Genomic DNA, 20404 nt, shown 5'->3' with positions numbered 1-20404 from the left:
TATAAATTGGTCCTCTTCAAAGAACGAATATTTACTTATAAATGGTTCTTGAATAGATGAATTATTTGAAATGTGATGGAATTTCGAGAAAATCGTTTATAAACGATAATCAATGAATCCTTACATCAACATTAGTATCTTTCCGTTTATAAAAAATATACGAAAACGAAATTCCCAAACTGCAGAAAAGTCCAAACATTTGGAAACATCTGAAATTTCTCTTTTTCTTCCTCTGTGTTCTATGAGATTCATCTTGTATCAATATCTGTAAAAAAAAAAATGAAGTTTTAACAAAAATTGTGTGATTATGGTTTACGATTTCGGGAACTTGAGCATACATTCAAATGTATCAGATGTCAGAATGCGAGTTGTTAGTATTGCGTTATTGTCTCAAGGCATTATACGTAATTGTATACATACTACGCATTTATTTTCAAGTTTACAGAAGGTTGAATGTTTATAATTTTGACAAGGAAACAACACTTGCATCGTTGTAAATGTAAAGAAATTTGATGCGACTGACATTCAAGTGAGAGGTTTGGCGCTTTAAAGTCAGGTTCAATCTTAAAAGATTGAAGACAGATTAAAAACATCCGTGTCTGTGTGTGTTACATTTTAATGTTGTTTCGTTGTTCTCCTCTTATATTTAATGCGTTTCCCTCGGTTTTGGTTTGTTGCCCCGATTTTGTTTTTTGTCCATAGATTTATGGGTTTTGAATAGCGGTATACTACTGTTGCCGTTATTAACAATGTGCCTGTTGTGTGATGCTATAAATAAAACAATACTAGAATATAACAATCGAGAATGCAGAATTGAACATATAAAGCAATTGTGCTTTGAACATGATGAGTTAGTAGTTTTATACCAATAGTTGAAAGACAGATTAAAAAAGCATTTTTATGGTGTCTGTTGTATGATACTATCATAAAAATGTATATAGGACTCATAAACGATTCTAACATGAAGATTTTAGGGTGACGACTCTGTATTAAAAAGTCCTTATAATTCCGGAATGTGAAGTATTGGTACAGTTTGTTATTCTGCTTAACAACTTTGGCTCATAGTTTTGTTTATCTCTTTGTCGTTTTTCAAAGGCTGATTGGCCACATCTTGTTTTATTGACGTTTATCTAAAATTCACTTTTATTTATTAACATTGGGTAGAGCTAATCAAAAGAGTTCATACCGTTGTCAAAACTATACTAATTGATAAAATAAAACCATCAGGAGACTTTTCTCCAAACAAAACGTCATGAATATCTCTCAGTCCAATTGATAAGCTTAGTACGCCTAATAGTGTGATGAATATTGCTAAAATCTGAAAGAAAGAATAACTAATTTGGAGTTTATTTCTTTTATTCTTAGTTTTTTTTTGTCACTGTAAAATCATAAACAAAATAAGATAGAAACAAAATACATTTTATGTGTATCTCATTTTACTAATGTGTACGTGTTACTTTAAACATTGTTAAAGTTAAAAACAGTATAATATAAGAGGAAAACCATTTAAGGACTGAACGTATAAAGGATTGCATACTCTTAGAGTCAAAAGAAAACGATCATTTTAGACAGGTGTCCAGTTCACAGTGATTGGTTCAGAAGATGTATTCGCGAGTGTCCATTTTTTTAATTTTTCTGATGGCGCCATATTACAAATTTAGACTTAACCTCATAGCTGCAAGTCATAAAAGTTCTTAAGTAAAACATTTACCGGGTTGTTTTCTAACACTATCTTAATGTTATAACATAATGCGTTTGTTACAGTTTTTTGTAAGTAGAGTGAATAAATCATCTCATCGAATTACACAAAGATTGTCTTAAGTCATATACATTTAATTTTGAAAAATGGGACAATCGGAAGACACCATTCAGATATTATGAACTGTATTGATATCAAACATTGCACGCGTGTTCTGTCTTAAAATTTGTTTCATTTCTTTAAGAATATAAATATATTATAAAGTTAAGCAACACAAATTATTGTCGAGATAACGTTTTAAAATGATATTCCAAAATAAACTTACTCATTTGTTATTATTAGTAAAGGAATAGTTCTTTGAATATACCTTCGAAAAAAGGCATACTTACGAATTTGTACTGGACAACAGCTGCTTGTAAATTGTGTTTCAAATAGACAAAGTGGAGAGGCGCTGCTAAAACAAACAACACAGGTGTCCATGCTGCTATATATGATCCCTCTACTACTGTAACCGAATCTTGTACACTAAACTGTGTATTGCATATCTGGAAAAAAAACCTCATTAAGATGATTACAATTTGCAATAATTCACATTTTAACGTCCAATTTTATGCAGTATACACTACAAAAGTCAAAAAGTCTGAAAAGACCATATTTTGTCTTAATTTGCATGCGTTTATACTCGACATTCTTAATTTGTCTGATTTGTTTTTTAAATTCTTGACATAGTATGAATTTGTTTAATAAGGTTCTTGATTTTTCTTGGCAAGTGTCTTGACAGTATGAACATTGTCTTAAAGTTTCTCGACATTTCCTGTATCATCTGATAAGGGTCTAGATTAGTCTCAACCAATTCTTGACTGTTTTTAAATTTGTCTCGATCTGTCTTGACATATTCTTGACATTCTTAATAATGTCTGAATATGTCTTGACACGTTCTTAACATTCTCAATAATGTCTGAATATGTATCGACACATTCTTAACAGTCCTAAATATGTCTTGACACTATCTCAACAGTATAAATTTCGCCTCAAATGTGTACAGACTTATTCTGCACTGGTAATGACATTCTATTGCTGTTATATACTCATTTTTACTATGACTAAACTAAACTTTGAAGAATCAAGGATAAATTTGGTATAGTAAGATACAGGTAAATCAGTTATTTCCATTTGACAGTTGTGTGTTCTCTGGGGTGTGGAATACTTAAATGTTATGGGGAACATCCTGTCAATGTGTAATACTTAATATATATTCCAACAGATGACATTACACAAATTTTTCTTCTGTTAAATGAATGATTTGTATATCATCATAATTTGCTATTTATATAAACCATGAATGAGATATGTCTACAATATGATTGGTTTTAATCATTTGATTTATATTAAGATTTAGGAATCAAAATTTGGAATGTTTTTAAAACCAACATTTTAACACACCCACATTTAAATTATTCTATACATTAGATTTCATAGCCATATTTGCATTTGTAAAAATATTAAGATACCCAAATTTTCAATTATTTTACATGCCCACTTTTCATTTTTGTTGTAAGTAGTTATCAAAGGTACCAGGATTTTAATTTAGTACGCCAGACGCGCGTTTCGTCTACACAAAAATCATCAGTGACACTCATATCAAAATTTTATAAAGCCAAACAAGTACAAAGTTGAAGAGCATTGGATCCAAAATTCCAAAAAAGGTGTAAGAAGTGTAACTTGAAACAACAGTATATTCTACATGTTATATAAATAGAAATAAAGATTAAAGTGATATATCATGAATATTGGTGATGATTTGTAAAACTCAAATGTCAAGAATTTGTCAAGAAATGTGAAGACAATATTCAGAATGTCGCGAATATGTCGATTAAGTTTCATACAAATTTAATATACATGAAAATTTGTCAAGAAGTCATACTTTTGGAGAATGTCGAGTAAAAGTTCAAGCAAATCAAGACAAAAACTAGTCTTTTCAGACTTTTGTAGTGATAAAAACATGAAACATTTAAAGTAGATTTCGTTGCCAATGCGTTTTTAAACAACATTGATTCTTTCTAAAAGAAAAAAACAGGGTAGACATAGAAATAATAAAAGAAAGCAAAAGATACCAGAGGGACATTCTAGCTCGTCAGTCGAAAAAAAACTGACAACGCATTTTGGGAAAAAAAAATAAAAGACTTAAAGACAAACAAGAAAATAACAAGAATGTGTTCCCAGTACACGAATGATCCCTTTGCACTATCATTTTCTATGTTTAAAGAGTGTGAAATTGGGGTAAATACTCTAATTTGGCATTAAATTAAAAGATCATATCATAGGGAACATGTGTACTTAGTTTGAAGTCGATTAGACAACTTCATCAAAAACTACCTAAACCTGAAGCGGGACAGACGTATGAACGAACGGACGAACGGACGAACGATCGAACGGACGAACAAACAGACGAACGAACGGACGCCCAGACCAGAAAACATAATGCCCCTCTACTATCGTAGGTGGGGCATAAAAAATACCGCATAGAAACTAAAGAACCTCACCAACAGCTGTTGTGAGTAGAGAAAACTTTTAATGTTCAATAACTTTGACATTCAAAAATTTCAAAAATCTGTTCCGGGATGGTTTATTTATTCGATTTTTGGTATTGCACTTTTCAAAAAACCTTATATAATTTATTTATTATGAAATACGAAAACACTTTAGCTAAGTTATTGATAATATCATGACGGTGTCTCATTTATATCTAAGTATTCAATCACTTAAACGGATCATGTTGATACTTATGTGAAAATGTTAAAACGGAAGAATAACGATAGATACTTGAACGTCCAATAAAGTAAAAACGTACTTGAACGTACATGTACTATGTTATTATAGAATTGAAAATCGATAGCCCATTATGACCAGGAGAAATAAATTTTTTTGCCAATAAAACAATTATCCACCAAAGTTTACAATGAGTAGATTTAAGTAGACAGTTTGCATATAACTTTCTATACCGTGCAGTCGGTTTTAATAGTCCCAACATGAAACATATGAAATAATTCAATCAGGAAAATTAACGGTTCAATTTGTAAAAGAATAAATTATGAAAAACAATAACAACAGATTTAACAATGCCGAAAAAAATAAAAGTAACATTTCGCCCTTAATTGTTCAAGTCTTTCTTTAAATTACAAGTCATTAGAAAAATAGTTAGATGAAAGTCATAAGAATATTTGACGAATTCATTTCTAAATAGTGGAACATGTTTAAGAGTCATGTAAGTGTATTATATTTATTTTACCGTTTGTTTAAAAATATGACTTGAACAAAATAGCCGATTGTCTTATAACATGTATGAATACCCAGTGAAAATTGTCCACAATTCACATTCAATTCTTATCTTACTTACCGAAAGATTGGTATCCATCGAATAAACTGAATTGTTTGATAGAGTGTGAACATACCTCCATATAAAAGTGATGTGTATTTCACCATCAAGGTGAAACACGCTGTTTTATTATCTTTATAAGTAGACAATCCTAAGTTAAAAATAGAAAAAGGTAAAATCCAGATTAGGTGAACATGCGAACTAAACAATTTTATCCTTCTAAACAGACAATTTACAACATGTTTGTAACAATCGGAATATGAGAAACATTAGGTATTACTTTAATGGAAAACATGGGAACATAATGTTCAACTATATTCATTCTATTATAAATATATTAGCGAGTTTAACAGCTGTTACACATATTACGTTATTCAATATATATATAGTAGGTATATTATCTGTATATGTAAAAAAATATATATTAGATATTTGTGGAAAATATAATATACCTCCGAATAGGACTATTGTAACTGTATAGGTAGCTCGTAGATCTTTTGAACTTTAAAGAAGCAAACATGGACACTAAAAACATGTGTCATGCATGTTGAGTCAATTTAAAATTATAACATACATTAAATTCTGATGTATGTGTACAAAAAATTACCAAATGTACACCTAGTTATAGGTATTAAAAAATCGTAAATGACATGGTAAATAGAAAAGTCCACAGCGATTCAGAGCGTTCGAACTGTACTGTTGATAAGAATTATAACAGGACAACAACATATAGCTAAAAAGAGAGTAAAAGGAGAGTTCTTTGAGGGGAGGGACTGGTGACAATTCAAAGTATGAAAAAGTCGAATCACAAAAATACTGAACTTTGAGGAAAATCAATTCGGAAAGTCCATAATGAAAGTAAGAAGAAATGAGGAGAAAATGTTTTATAAGAGGCACGCATAATGAATCATAGTCATATATTCTACATTCCAAAAAAATTGTATTGCAGATACACATATAGTAGTTATCAAATGGAATTATCAACACAGTATATAAAATTGTATGGAGCATGTTTTCACTGGGTCGATGCCTCTGCTGGTGGACTATTAGTCCCCGAGGGTATCATCAGCCCAGTAGCCTGTACTTCGGTACTGGCATGAACATACGGATTTTTTGTGTTATTAAAATTTGCTGTTACAAAATATTATAAATTATTATAAATTAAGGAATGTATCTCCCTCATGCCAAGCTCTGATTCCTTTCACGGATTTGGCTATACTTTTTGGACCTTTCGAATTATAGCTCTTCATCTTTTATATAAGCTTTGGATTTCAAATATTTTGGCCTCGAGCATCACTGAAGAGACATGTATTGTCGAAATGCGCATCTGGTGCAAGAAAATTGATACCGCTAATTTTATTAACCTTTTGTCAATGCAGAAGAATATTTGAGATGAAGTGTAGCAAAGAAATCTACAATCAATGCCGTGTTCCAATTAGCACAAACTATTAAAATATGTTTGACACATGCTCACAAATTTATTGTAAACATTCTTGTTATTTTTAGTATTCTAATGAAATATATACATTTTATCAGCTCACATAAACCTAACGCGAAAGCTCCTTGTAAAATATCGACATGTACAGTGCCATGTTAAACTTTATGAATCTTTATGACGCGCTCTTCTTTAATTGTAGAATTCATTAAAAGTTAATATTAACAACTTCCATTTATTATTTACAGTATATAACTACAATACATTTAGTTTCTTTTGGCCAGTGCAAAATAAAATATCTTTTTATGCGTGGTATAACCAACGATACTATTCTTTTTGACCATAAAGCATCCACCATTGTCTACAGGTTAATGTTATATGTGACTATCCACAATTGTCAGGCATTTTATTCAAATAGGAATCAATGTATGTTTTGTAAGATCCTGGTAAAACAATACTTCCTTACAATTAAAGAGGGACGAAAGATACATCACATGACTCAACATAGAAAACTTAAGAATAAGTAACACAAACCCTACTAAAAACTAGGCATCATCTCAGGGTTCTTCGGAAGGATAAGCAGATCCTGCACCATATGTGGCACTCGTCGTGTTGATAAATCTTATAGGAGTATCTATTAGCAATAAGAAAAATATTTTTTAAACAAAAGACTATATATTTTTCACCTTTTCCAGAAAGTCTATGATATGTATAACTTCTTAACCAGAATTGACAGTTTCGATGTTCCCCAAAATAACATGTCAAAGAGATCATAGTCAAACTTTGATATGTCACTGTTCCGTGGTTTGTGATACGTATGTGACATCATAGATAAAGGCAACAATAGTATACCGGTGTTAAAACTTCATAAATCGATAGAGAAAAAACAAATCCGGGTTACAAACTAAAACTGAGTGAAACGCATCAAACTTAAAAGAAACACACCACAGCAGAGTACATGTTCACCTAATCTGGATTTTACCTTTTTCTATTTTTAACTTAGGATTGTCTACTTATAATTTCTAGTGCATTTTAACCAAATTTTATCTTCTATTACATGTATTACAAGAACAGAAAACGGAAATGAATATTATGTGTGTGCAAAACTACATATTATAAACAATTATCAATGTCAAATTTGGTAGGTTTTTTTTGTCATGTTTTCACCACGGCCTGATTCTTAGGCAGACTGGCACTTTAAAATGATTCAAGCCTTGGATTCAGATAATGAGTATTTCTATTGAAACTAATTTAATCATTTAGAATATATGTCTTGTACAAATGAACCGGGCATAAAAACAATGCCGTATTTGGCAAAACCTTTTCAACTTTTTATTCAGTGCTGTACAACTTTGTACTTTTTTCACTTTCAATCTTTTGTATCTGGGCGTCACTGATGAGTCTTGTGTGGACTAGGCGCGTTTTTTCGTATTGAATTTTAAACCTGATGCTTTTTGTTATCTATTAATTATGTTTTTCTTTGTCTAATATGTTCTCCTATTTATTTTTAGTGTAGTCCTTTAATATTATGTTGTCATTTCAATGTTATATTTAACTTTGCCATTAAAGTGGTTTGGGATGCCACAAAACCAGGTTCAACCCACCACTTTTATTCCCCTTTAAAAGTGTCCTGTACCAAGTCAGGAAGATGGCCATTGTTATATTATTGTTCGTTTCTGTGTGTGTTCATTTTAACGTTGAGTCGTTTGTGTTTTCTCTTATTTTTGAGATATTGAGATAAGACGTGGCACGGTACTTGTCTATCCCAAATTCATGTATTTGGTTTTGATGTTATATTTGTTATTCTCGTGGTGTTTTGTTTGTTGCTTGGTCAGTGTATGTGTGTGTTGCGTTTTGGTCCATGGATTTATGAGTTTTGAACAGCGGTATACTACTGTTGCCTTTATTTTTTAAAATAAGTACATGAGGGTCTAGAGGGGTGGTTTCTGCATTCTCTTTCTTTGTAGTTCATAAAAAGTGAAATCACAAAAATACTGAACTTAGAGAAAAATCTAATTGGAAAGTCCTTAATCCACGGCAAAATCAAATAAAAAACACATAAAAAAGCACTGTCATAATCCTGACTTGGTACAGGCATGGTTCTCTAATCCTTATACTTTATATCTTTAACTCATTATTCTCTATTCTGTAAACCCCCATCAACACCATCCTACGTCTGTCTGTCTTACATTTTTTAAATCATATATCAAAACAAGTTAACCACTTTTAAAATTAATTCTAGGAAAAACTTGGTAAAAATAGAGTTCACCACCGAGTTGCCGTGTAATGAAGCGACAACTATTTTTTTTTATCAGTAGTTTTCAATCATTTTCACATATATACAAATTGACAAAAAGTGGGCGATTTCCTTTCTGCTTTTTGATTTATACCAAAGATATTATTTTCTATAGGTCTATCGCTGATATAAAGATGATAAAAGCGTATCTATTCGATTAGTAGAGTCAATCAGACATCAATCTATTTGTTCATGTATATCTTCGAACAATCTCAAAAGATTTGAGTTTATATCTGAACTAAATCATCAAAATAAATATCTGCCCTAACGTGTTTTAACTTAACAATGGTAACAATATCTTAATTTATTTCTGATTTAATGTTTGTTCCGTTGTATCATAAAATTAAAGGCAAACGAATTTTTTGAATTAAAGTTATGTTTTGGAGTTAAGTATGACGGTCATTTTTATTGAACTGGTACACATTTTAAGGGGGGAAAGTGTACCCCACCTCCGGCTTAAAGATTTCCCCGCTTTGTTGAAGACCCAATGGTGGCTTAAGCCTTTTTTTTTATCTTTGTTTGGATTGTTGTCTTTTTGACACATTTTCCATTTCAATTTTCCCATTTAATTTAAAACGTTTTATCTAGAAATGATGAACCTAATGTTTGGGTCCAAAAAAGGCCCTTACCAAACACACTCTGTTTACAATAACATTAACGGTACCAAATTTCTTGCACCAGATGCGCATTTCGACAATACATGTCTCTTCAGTGTCGATCGGGGCCAAAATATTTGAAATTTAAAGCTTATATCAAAAGATGAAGGGCTATAATGCAAAAGGTCCAAAAAGTCTAGCCAAATCCGTTAAAGGAATCAGAGCTTTCCATGAGGGAGATACATTCCTTAATTTACAATCTTTTCTAATATTTTGTAACAGCAAATTTTAATAACACTATAAATCCGTATTTTCATGCCAGTACCAAAGTACAATTCTTAAACTTAATACTGAGGTTAGCGCGAAAAGTTAGAAATACACTTCTCTACTGGAATATGTAATTCGAGCAATTATAACATACTCTGCAGAACGTTATAAGCAGACTAAAAATGTGTATACTCGGTTTGTTAGTATAAATATACTATAAAAATACTAGAGAACAATAAAGTTATAATCTCATGGGCACAAACGTTGAACAGTTTTATTAGGTTGCTGACTTATTGGCGTAAATGTTTTTAACAAATCTAATCCTTAACAATCGTATAATCTGGGAAGGCCTTATTTTAGACATCGTTAGAATATGAACATCAAGTAATTCACTCCTAAATCATTTTCTTTATCGTAAAACAGTATAATTGAATTATAATTTTAAACTACACAGGAATGATCAAATTATCGTGATGATTTCAACAATTTTATAAATTTTATCCAATCGTTACTAGTGATGGTCACGTGTTCAATAGTGTTTATAATATACAATTGTTCATGCTATTTGTACTGTTTTTCAATGAAAAGTAAGAGATAAAGTTGCTAATTATAAGTTTAGTTATTATCGATAAGCGCTTAAATTTAAATCGTATAAACAAGGAAAATGGCGTCCCCTCAAATAGAGTTAGAATCGTATGAACAACTCAATAAAGCTGAAGATCAGCACACATACGACGACATAATGAGGGACCACGAGGACAGAAGTATGGACTGAAGATCAGCACACATACGACGACATAATGAGGGACCACGAGGACAGAAGTATGGACTGAAGATCAGCACACATACGACGACATAATGAGGGACCACGAGGACAGAAGTATGGACTGAAGATCAGCACACATACGACGACATAACGAGGGACCACGAGGACAGAAGTATGGACCAGAAAAACAATAATATTGTCCAAGAAGTTAATATATCATGGCAGCAATGGACTAAAATATTTATGTTGACACTTATAGTGTCCATAATTTCAGCTTGTTTAGTCTTGATTGTTTGTTACTTTTTGATGTTTGGTAAGTCACAATAAAAGCAAATTTTATGTTTTTGCATGTTCATGCTATTGATACAATACACCAACAGTTTTCTTTGAACATTTTTGATACATAATTTCAGCTGGAAAATATTTAGATTGATCATTACATACTTGCGTTAACATGATTTATTTTTATATGGAAATTCTAACCAAGTGTGTATTGGAGAAAACTGGATACATTCATAATAAAGTAACTCTTACAATTGAGAATGTCGGCTTTGAAGCCGTCATGTAGTATTTAAAAAAGGATTTTGCTATTGTAGAAAGTAGCATGTTATTCTTTAAATGGTCGTTATTAATTTTATTTCAGCAGGCTTTTAGCTAATGCATATGTATAATATATAGTATTTAAATTAGTGCAGCCTAAATGTCCATGAAATGTATGTTCTATGTCTTAATTGTTTTTTGTGTTTTCAATAATATTTTTTTTGTGTATGATTATTATGTAAATGTATTTATTTGTCGGTCATAAAAGCTCAGAGAGCTTATGTTAATTTTTTATGTAACATGCCGACTATAAATAAAGCTTTTGAATTGAAAAAAGCAGGGTGTAAATTGATATACATAATGGTTACGTTTCTAACAAATCAGTTAACGCTTTTCAAAATAGACCAATAACACGGTGTTGGTTTTCTTTTGTTGTTGTTAGATATCCTTGAGTTTTCTGTGTTGCGTTTTCTGTATCATTGTTTGTCTCCCGTTTCTATTTTTCTGGAAAAGGCTTTTTCTTTATAAATTTTGGTGCCCCCCCCCCCTATGTATATACTCCAGACATTCTTGAATTTTTAATTTTAAAGTCCAGCATTTTTTTCAGCTAAACTGGAAGTGATAGTGGAAAACAAAATTGCATTGTTGATGACAAAACAAAATTTTTCCGCTGCGCAGATTCATGCTTCGAACACGGAAAGAGGTCAGTCTTTGATAATATTTATTTTAAAGAGAATTGGAGATTAATTTAATAACAACAAAACGTAATTACTCAATGACGCCAATGATGTTTGCTGGCTTAATATAAGTATTGACTATTAATTGCTCTAAGGTAATGTGGTACATAGATATTAGTAAAATAAGATCTTTTTATCTAATTTTTCATGTGCATTGTTTTTCATTGAAAATCATTCCACGTTTACTTAATTTATATTAAAATTGGTTTCCGTTTATTAGGTCGAGAACTCTAGATTTTCTGACGTCAGAATATATTTGCATGGTAATTTCCAAAACACAAGGCCAATATGGCCTTGAAAAAATGACCAATCGACTCAATGAACTACAATGCATTGTGGGCTACTACGAGTAAACTACTACTTAAAACACGTGGAATTAGTGGGAAAACAGTCAACTAATATATTGTCTGGGACTCTTATTTTCAATGTTTTTATTCTGCAAATATATTTAATGTAAAATATATAACGTAATCCTCAATTTGCATGCTCAGATTAAAAACATATTGTTTACTGGCTTCAAGATTCGACTTTCCTTTTCGCCTTGTAAAAGTAGTTGAACCGGTTTTGTGCATTGTTATGAATTGAACCTGCATTAATTTCACGACATGAAACAGTGATTTATCCAATGAAGTGACCACTGTCAAGTAAGAAAATCATTTGAGCTCTTTTAAACTGGTATAATGTCATTCCAAAATTATTTCTGCCTAGAAAACACGAAAACTTTCATTGAAACACTTCTTTCTGTACTGAATGTGTAATTTTTTTTTATCAGGACCTGAACTAAAAGTAAGAACATCATAATATTCAGTATGCTAAAAAGAAGTGTTATGAAAGCGGCAGAGGCGGATCCAGCCATTTTAAAAAGGGGAGGGGGTTCCAACTACATGTCCCCATTCAAATGCACTGATCGCTCAAAAAAAGGGGTCCATCCCCCCGGAACCCCCACCCTTCTGGAGCGGGTACGGTATATAGCTCAATTCATTTTTTTATGTTTCATCCATTGATAATATCCGTTTGTTTCTAATTTCATCACAAAATATACCTTAGAGGTTTTTTTTATCGTTCGGCTGCTGTCCTGTTGGCATATGTAAAATATCTCCAATATCAAAAGTTTCTGGACCATAGTGGGTGCAATATTACCTATTATTTTTTTTCTAAAACGTGCTTTGTATATAGAAATAAGAAAATGAGGTATGAGTGCCAAAATGAGACATCTTTCCAACAAAGACATAATTCAGTATATAAGCAGTCATAGGTTCAATACTGAAAAATTAAGTAAGCTATAAATGACCAAAAAATAACTTGACGTGTAAAACAATCCAAACAACAAAAAACCGGCCCAATTAAATATATCAAAGGAGAAGAAATCTATCCCATCAAAAAAAAATATTGTATAGGAGCCTGTATTTCAGTGGTTGTCGTTTTTTTAAGTGTTACATATTTGTTTTTCGTTCAATTTTTTGTTTGTTATATACTTAAGGCCGTTAGTTTTCTCGTTTGTAATTGAATTGTTTTACATTGTCATATCGGGGCCTTTTATAGCTGACTATGCGGTATGGCATTTGCTCCGTGTTGAAGGCCGTACGGTGATCTATAAATGTTAATGTTTGTGTCATTTTGGTCTCTTAAAAAATTGTGGACAGCTGTCTCATTGGCAATCATACCACATCTTCTTTTTTTTTATCATAGGTCCAACGCTGCAATTTTCACAAAACATAAAATGTTCCACCTTGTCGCACAAACATATGGATAACATTATTACAGCTTATTTCCTAATGCATGTAGACCAACACTTTGGTTAGCTTGCTTGCTTTGTTTGTATATTGTACAAAATATAAAATCTACAAGTTAAACTATGCCTATATATATATATATATGATATATTGTTTAAAGATGTCAATATTTATTTAGTTTTAAGCTTGTATAAACAACTATACAAAAAAAGCAAGCAAGCCAACCAAAGTTTTACTTTGCAGGTATAAGAAATGTACGAGCCTGTTAAAAAACGAACAAACTTAAACTACATAGGGAACAGCTAACAAAAATAAATACTTCTTCGCCCTTTTTTTTAACACAAAATTCAAGGATCACACATTTGCCTTTAATTATCTATACGAAAATTGCTGTACTCGTGAATATTGGCACTGGCTGTTATCGACGGCTTATTCTTACACTAGTAAGTTTTTCTCATGGGTAATTGTGTTTTTCGCTGTTGTTTCGTTGCTGTCTGGTAGACGAATACATGAAATCTCTGTGCCATCATCAGACATGTTAATGGCTATATATCGGGTATTTCAATCCCTGTTTTCTTCGCACAGAAACAAATCTTCGTTGATCTGAGCATGGAAGTAATACTTTATTTCACGAACTATAAATGAGGATACACAAAATGAAAAACTGAGCGAAATTGTGAATCCCGCATTGCACGAATAAATGTGTTGTATTTCAGTAAATAACACGTGTTCTTGGTTGATTGTAAACACGTAGTAGTCCATCATGCATTGTTACTCATTTAGTGGATTGGTCAAAAACCTAGGTAAAAATAAATTGCGTCACATGTAAATAAACAATTACATGTGCGAGAACATAAGTATGCTAATTTATGCATTTCTATATAAGGTAGTGGTCCTGACCTGTTTATATAAGGTCTCAACTTGTGTTTTATTATTTTGATCTATGGTTCATGTTGTCAGTGAGATATCCTTTGTTTATTTTTAATTTTTTAAATTCAGTTTTTGTTTATTTTATTTTGTTAGGTGCGGGCATATTTTCTGATTGTTCTACTTTATGTGTATTTTCCTCGCTGTTCTTTTGTTTAGAAACAATTGAATCAACCTTTCAAAAGTTATTCAACTTATTTCAGCTGAACTTGGGGAAAAGATTGAACATATTGAAAAGAATTTTACATTTATGATGAAAAAACAAAATACTGTGGATGATTTTATTACTACAATAGGTTAGTATGTTTGAGATTTATTTTAATACACATTAAACTTAAAAGGAACGATAATTGTAACCGTCAGCTGGTTGTATATCAGACCATCACAAGCGGCCATTATATGACTGAACCATATGACTAAATATTGTTTGATATCCATAGTGACATGGAGCCCGATAAATATTTGAAACCTTTTATTCGTGTTGAATTGATAGACTCTATCTTAACAGTGCGAAATTATCAATTACTAGTAGTAAACTTGTCTATCAGGTCTGGTATGAATGATGACGAACACTCATCAGGCTCAATCGCACACACATTTAGAGTTACAGTGTTATAAGAGTATTACTCTTTCAGAAAAGCGTCTTGTCTGATTCTAACCACTTTGAATTATTAATGTACCAAAATTAGAATAAACAGGTCCTCCGAAGAGCGACTTAACCTCTCTACACACAAATATTCTGACCTTTTTATGAAACTTGGGAGCGTTTTTATGGTTATTAAAAGACACTTATGTTGTCCTTAAGACTGTCGGTTATGTGGCTATTGCCTGATTTTGTACATCGTCATCTAAAACATGAAAGTGTGGTATTGCAAAGTTTAAATTGTTCTAATTTTTGGTATATCTATGTATGGCACCTTTCTTTTCAATTATACTGATTTAAAAGATAACTTTGTTTTTATTTCCGACTTTGTCTACATAACTTGTAACGATACAAGCTATAAATGGATGACAAAATATTAATACTGTAATAATCTTTTACAATAAAAATAAAAGGTATTGGACTCATATCAAGAGACTGCGGAGAAATATATTTCAAAAGAGGAAATGGAATTTACACAATTTTCCCAAACTCATCCAGTAGCCGGGGTTTTGAAGTTTATTGTGATTTTGATACTGACAACGGAAAGTGGACGGTAAATGATAATACATCAGTCTTTGTTGTTTATTTGTTTATGTTGTTAGGTGTTATACCACCAAATCATGGTACGTCCCATCCGATTGTATACGAAAATAGGTCGAAAAAAAATATTCCTATGAATTTGACAGTTGTAGGTAATTAATCCTACATTTTATTGCAGTGAAACATTTCTGTGTCATTAAAATATGTCTTGGGTATTTCTGAGCACCATTATTTTTTTTATCTGGGGTTTCTATAGAATATTTTGTAAACTTGAGCTTACATGGTTACTAAATATTGTGCACAGGTTAATTAAGGGGGGAATTTGAATAGTTAACTTCCAGTGATATTTATTTTCTTATATGCAATGACATGTTATGTAAATTCTTTTCTATAGTACTTGACAGGATAAAACTTTACGCATGCCAAGTATTTCTTTATTTGAAACAAATATAAATGTGCACAATTTTTTGAAAAGTGAAAATTTGACAAATATTAATAGGGGGAACTCATTGGTGGTATTACACTTTTCAATAACGATACTCTTTAGTCTATACATTTTTAGTTGTACAAATACAATAGTGATCTGTAGTTTTTACAGATTAGTATCTATCTGAAAACGTTATCATGGCCAGGATAAACAATTCGATACAGAATGTCTATCTTAATGCTTTATTCATTGATAGAAATAATTATACGGTACATCCTGTAAAATTAAATGGCTGATTTATGTCATGGTTTTCTTATAATTTTTTTTTAAAATAAGACAATGTTTACTTTGTGTTGATTTTGTTATCTAAATAAGCCCTTTTTTGTTCGTTTAGCGATTCGCGTATTTTGGTTGGCTTTCAGTTGATTGGGTTTGAGCATTAATGATGATAGAAAATAATATGAAACGCTTCAAACGTATCAAATGTATACAGACTGTTTTTAATTTGTGTTTTCAAGATAATTAAAAAAACAAATTGTACTCAAAACAAAATGTATTTATCAAAAGAGCTTCGAACGCACCAAATGTATGAAGTGTTATTTTCTTAACCTGAGAGGTGTGTACTGTACAGTATGACTATTAGCTGTCCAGGGTATCGTTAGCACTTTGACAGGGCTGTAAAGGTGACATGATGAATATACATATATTTTTAAGAAACATATATCTTGTTGATGAATAAAGATATTATAAAGAAACATATATCTTGTTGATGAATAAAGATATTATAAAGAAACATATATCTTGTTGATGAATAAAGATCTTATAAAGAAACATATATCTTGTTGATAAATAAAGATATTATAAAGAAACTTATGCTCTAACTTTCCCATGCAAACCTGACTGAAATTGATGTTTCTATTCTCTCTAAAATAATTATCATAAACCTACTTGGCTTTGCAAGTTAAGTTTTGATCGTCCAGATGAAGGAAACGTTCGAAAAGCGCCTCACACAAACAATATTTACTAAAGGTAATTTTATTACACTATAGATCAAGATCACTGAAAATTATAAGAACTGAAAATAGCAAATAACAATTAAACACTTTTCAACAATGTGCATGTATGAATGAGTACCGAAATGCTCTTCAACTTTTTACCTGTTTGGCTTTAGACCTATTTTGATCTGAGCATCACTTATGAGTTTTATAAAGACGAAACGCGCGTCTGGAGTATTAAAGTACAATTCTGGTACCTGTGATAACTATCTACCTAAATGCTATTTGGATCATGAATTTATAATAATTTGAAAAAAAAAATGATACTGATATTTGATTTTAAAGTTTATATTTGTCAGGTATTTCAGAGAAGAATAAATGGCACGACTGACTTTTACATAGGATGGGAGGAATATGAGAGTGGATTTGGGAATTTGGAGGCGGAATTTTGGCTTGGTAAATATTTATGATTAATATTATTTTAGAGTTATTACGATTATTAATATGAGTAATTGATTAATTTCTTGGTAATTAACACCACTTTCAGCAACATTGTGCTATTTTTGGCTGATAGTTTTTATTTAGGTAAGAAGCCGAAGTGTCTCGAAAGAACCACACATATTCAGTAGGACAACTGACAATTCTAGTCAATTAAGATTGGAGATGAACGTACCTGCTGCGTGCGTGCGGGATTCGATTTCACAACATCAGCGTGACAGACCAGTGATATAGTTGTTCTACTACTTAGACAACGTCAACACCGAAGCCCCTGATTCTAATGTGTAATTATAGACAAGTAAAACGAACGACATGTCCAGATAGTCTGACTTTGTACGGGGAATACATATTGAGGCGTTTAACCAGTAAATTGACTACTTAAAGTCCGTATATTCTGTGTTTACCTCTGGATTTCTCCTGTTTTCTGTGCCGTTGAATTGCGGTAGTATAGTTAATCCTTCCAAGCCTTATAGTAATGTGTATAAACAGTTTTTAAATGATTTGACAAATGAAGCTTGTAAAGTGTTATGAGAAACCTAGTTTTTTTTAACTATGGTTGTTGATGTCAGTGTTAAACTGAAATGTTGACTACCGAAAAATACATATATAAGTACAATACAGAAAGGGGTGAAAATAAATCTCAGGTGATACCTGATCAGAAGCAATTTTTTTAATAAGCCATGGAGGATTGACAAAGTTATTATTGATATCCAAAAATTCAATCTTAGACTCTATATGAATGTTTACAGCTGAAAACGTACAATAAGCACTATACTAAAAAATTAAACGTGTCCTAGAATCTATCCCTTAACACAGATCAAGATTCTGTCGGTTTTGAAAAGTTCCACAAGGCTAGACAAAGTTAATGATGTTGGCGATTTATAAAACAAAATTTTAGGTTATTCTAATTCGTGACCTCAGGCTCGACATAACAAATCATAGTTGATTTAAGTTTTATAAAACCTTTTTCAGGTAATAAGAAAATCAATGAATTAACATCGAACGGACTACATGAATTAAGGGTGGAAATTACCGATTTCGACGGGAACACCGGATTTGCTAAATATTCGACATTTTCTATCGGCAATGCTTCCACCCAATACAAGCTTAAAGTTGGAGGATATAGCGGGAACATAGGTGAGTAACAGTTCAGGATATATTTTGTTATATGTGCATATCTGCGATTGTCTGGTTTTCCCAAAAGAAATGGAAGTATAGCACACTGCTCTGCCATTCAATATACAGACTTCATTGGTGGTTCTGTGTTTGTGTAGATAAGTGATAAAGTTGAAACCGGGTCGTCTCGCCTTGATTTATACCACAGTGGTAAACTTGTGGGATGAAATATGTTGTTATCAACTCTAGAGACATTAAATGTCTTAATATTGGCTTCGACACATTGAACGTTTTACGATCTTTTATATCTGGGCGTCACTGGTGAGTGTGGACAAGGCGCGTTTTTGGTGTATTGAACTTTAAACGTGATGCTTTTTGTTATCTATTAATAATGTCTTTCTTTGTCTAATATGTTCTCCTATTTATTTGTATTGTAGTCCTGTAATATTATGTTATCATTTCAATGTCATATTTAACTTTGCCATTAAAGTGCGAGGTTTGGCATGCCACAATACCAGGTTCAACCCACCCACTGTTATTCTTCTTTAAAAGTGTCCTGTACCAAGTCAGGAAGATGGCCATTTTTATATTATTGTTCGTGTCTGTGTGTCTTTTAACGTTGAGTCGTTTGTGTTTTCTCTTATTTTTGAGATATTGAGATAAGACGTGGCACGGTACTTGTCTATCCCAAATTCATGTATTTGGTTTTCATGTTATATTTGTTATTCTCGTGGTGTTTTGTCTGATGCTTGGTCCGTTTCTGTGTGTGTTGCGTTTCGGTGTTGTGTCGTTGTTCTCTTATATTTAATGCGTTTCCCTCGGTTTTAGTTTGTTACCCCGATTGTGTTTTTTGTCCATGGATTTATGAGTTTTGAACAGCGGTATACTACTGTTGCCTTTATTTAGCTTAACTAAGAATACCAACCTAAGATAAACAAAAATGTTAAAAAACAAAAATACTCCAAGCAAAATTCAGTACGGAAAGTCCATTATCAAATTGGAAAATCATCAGCTAAAACACATCAAATGAATGGAAAACAACTATCGTGTTCCTGACTTGGTATGTACAAGCATTTATTTATGTAGAAAAGTCACAATATAATGAGTTATTTAAATGCAATCGTGATTAGATTTTCAATTCTAAAAAATGTCAAATACAATTACTGACGGCTGTTTAGAAATATGCAGTTTTGTAGTAAGTTGTGGTCTGAAAAGTAGTTAAAAAAAAGAGGGACGAAAGATACCAAAGGGACAGTCAAACTCATAAAGTAGTGCAATGATTTTTTTTTACCCCACAAAGTATCGAACATAGTGTGAAAAATAATAATAAATAAACACGTATATCTTAATTATTTTTTAAAAGGAGATGGTATGAAGGAAAATAATGGAATGCGTTTTACTACAAAAGACAAGGACAACGATCATTGGCCATTAAACTGTGGGGAACGATACAAAGGAGCCTGGTGGTATCGTCGTTGTACCTTTGCCAATCTAAATGGAAAATATCTGGAGGGAGGACAGGCTCACTGGACTGGTATTACTTGGGACAATTGGACTTTATCATCATATTCAATGAAATCATCTGTTATGATGCTTAGAAAAGTGTATCCACCAGGATAAAGACCAAATTATTATTTCACAATATGTGTATTTTAACTATTTGATAATTTTCATTATATTTTGTTCATTTCAAACGTTTACCTAGTGCATTTTAGTTGTGTTTTACCGGCAGTGTTTTGATTTGCTTTTCCTGAATATGCATAAAATACTTTACACTGGTCTTTAAGTAAACAACAATACATAAATCTTGAAT

At 31.6% G+C, this 20404-nt stretch overlaps 2 protein-coding genes across 4 annotated transcripts in view; one reads left to right on the top strand and one right to left on the bottom strand.

Moving 5' to 3' along the window:
* Nucleotides 1-5240, bottom strand: part of LOC134724487 (multidrug resistance-associated protein 1-like) — a 37918-nt gene extending 32678 nt beyond the window's left edge. For 2 of the 3 annotated variants that reach the window (XM_063587530.1, XM_063587531.1), the window contains exons 1-4: nucleotides 5097-5240; nucleotides 2089-2244; nucleotides 1187-1318; nucleotides 125-265 (exon numbers count right to left, since the gene is read on the bottom strand). In XM_063587530.1, coding sequence (XP_063443600.1) covers nucleotides 125-265; nucleotides 1187-1318; nucleotides 2089-2244; nucleotides 5097-5114 — 447 coding nt within the window. In that variant the 5' untranslated portion in view covers nucleotides 5115-5240. The remainder of the gene's footprint in view (nucleotides 1-124; nucleotides 266-1186; nucleotides 1319-2088; nucleotides 2245-5096) is intronic. The other variant, XM_063587532.1, reaches the window with a different exon arrangement.
* A 10939-nt stretch (nucleotides 5241-16179) lies between these two features.
* LOC134726100 (ficolin-2-like) lies at nucleotides 16180-20227 on the top strand. Its single transcript, XM_063590497.1, has 4 exons — nucleotides 16180-16251; nucleotides 17337-17433; nucleotides 18448-18612; nucleotides 19955-20227. Exons 1-4 carry the CDS (start codon nucleotides 16180-16182, stop codon nucleotides 20209-20211), a joined length of 591 nt encoding a protein of 196 aa, XP_063446567.1. The 3' UTR covers nucleotides 20212-20227.
* The last annotated feature ends 177 nt before the right edge of the window (nucleotides 20228-20404 follow it).

The sequence above is a fragment of the Mytilus trossulus genome, chromosome 7 (genome assembly GCF_036588685.1).
Source record: "Mytilus trossulus isolate FHL-02 chromosome 7, PNRI_Mtr1.1.1.hap1, whole genome shotgun sequence".
In the NCBI taxonomy this organism is placed as follows: Eukaryota; Metazoa; Mollusca; class Bivalvia; order Mytilida; family Mytilidae; genus Mytilus; species Mytilus trossulus.
The sequence above is the reverse complement of the archived record's forward strand: the minus strand, read 5'-3'. Positions and strand labels throughout refer to the sequence as shown.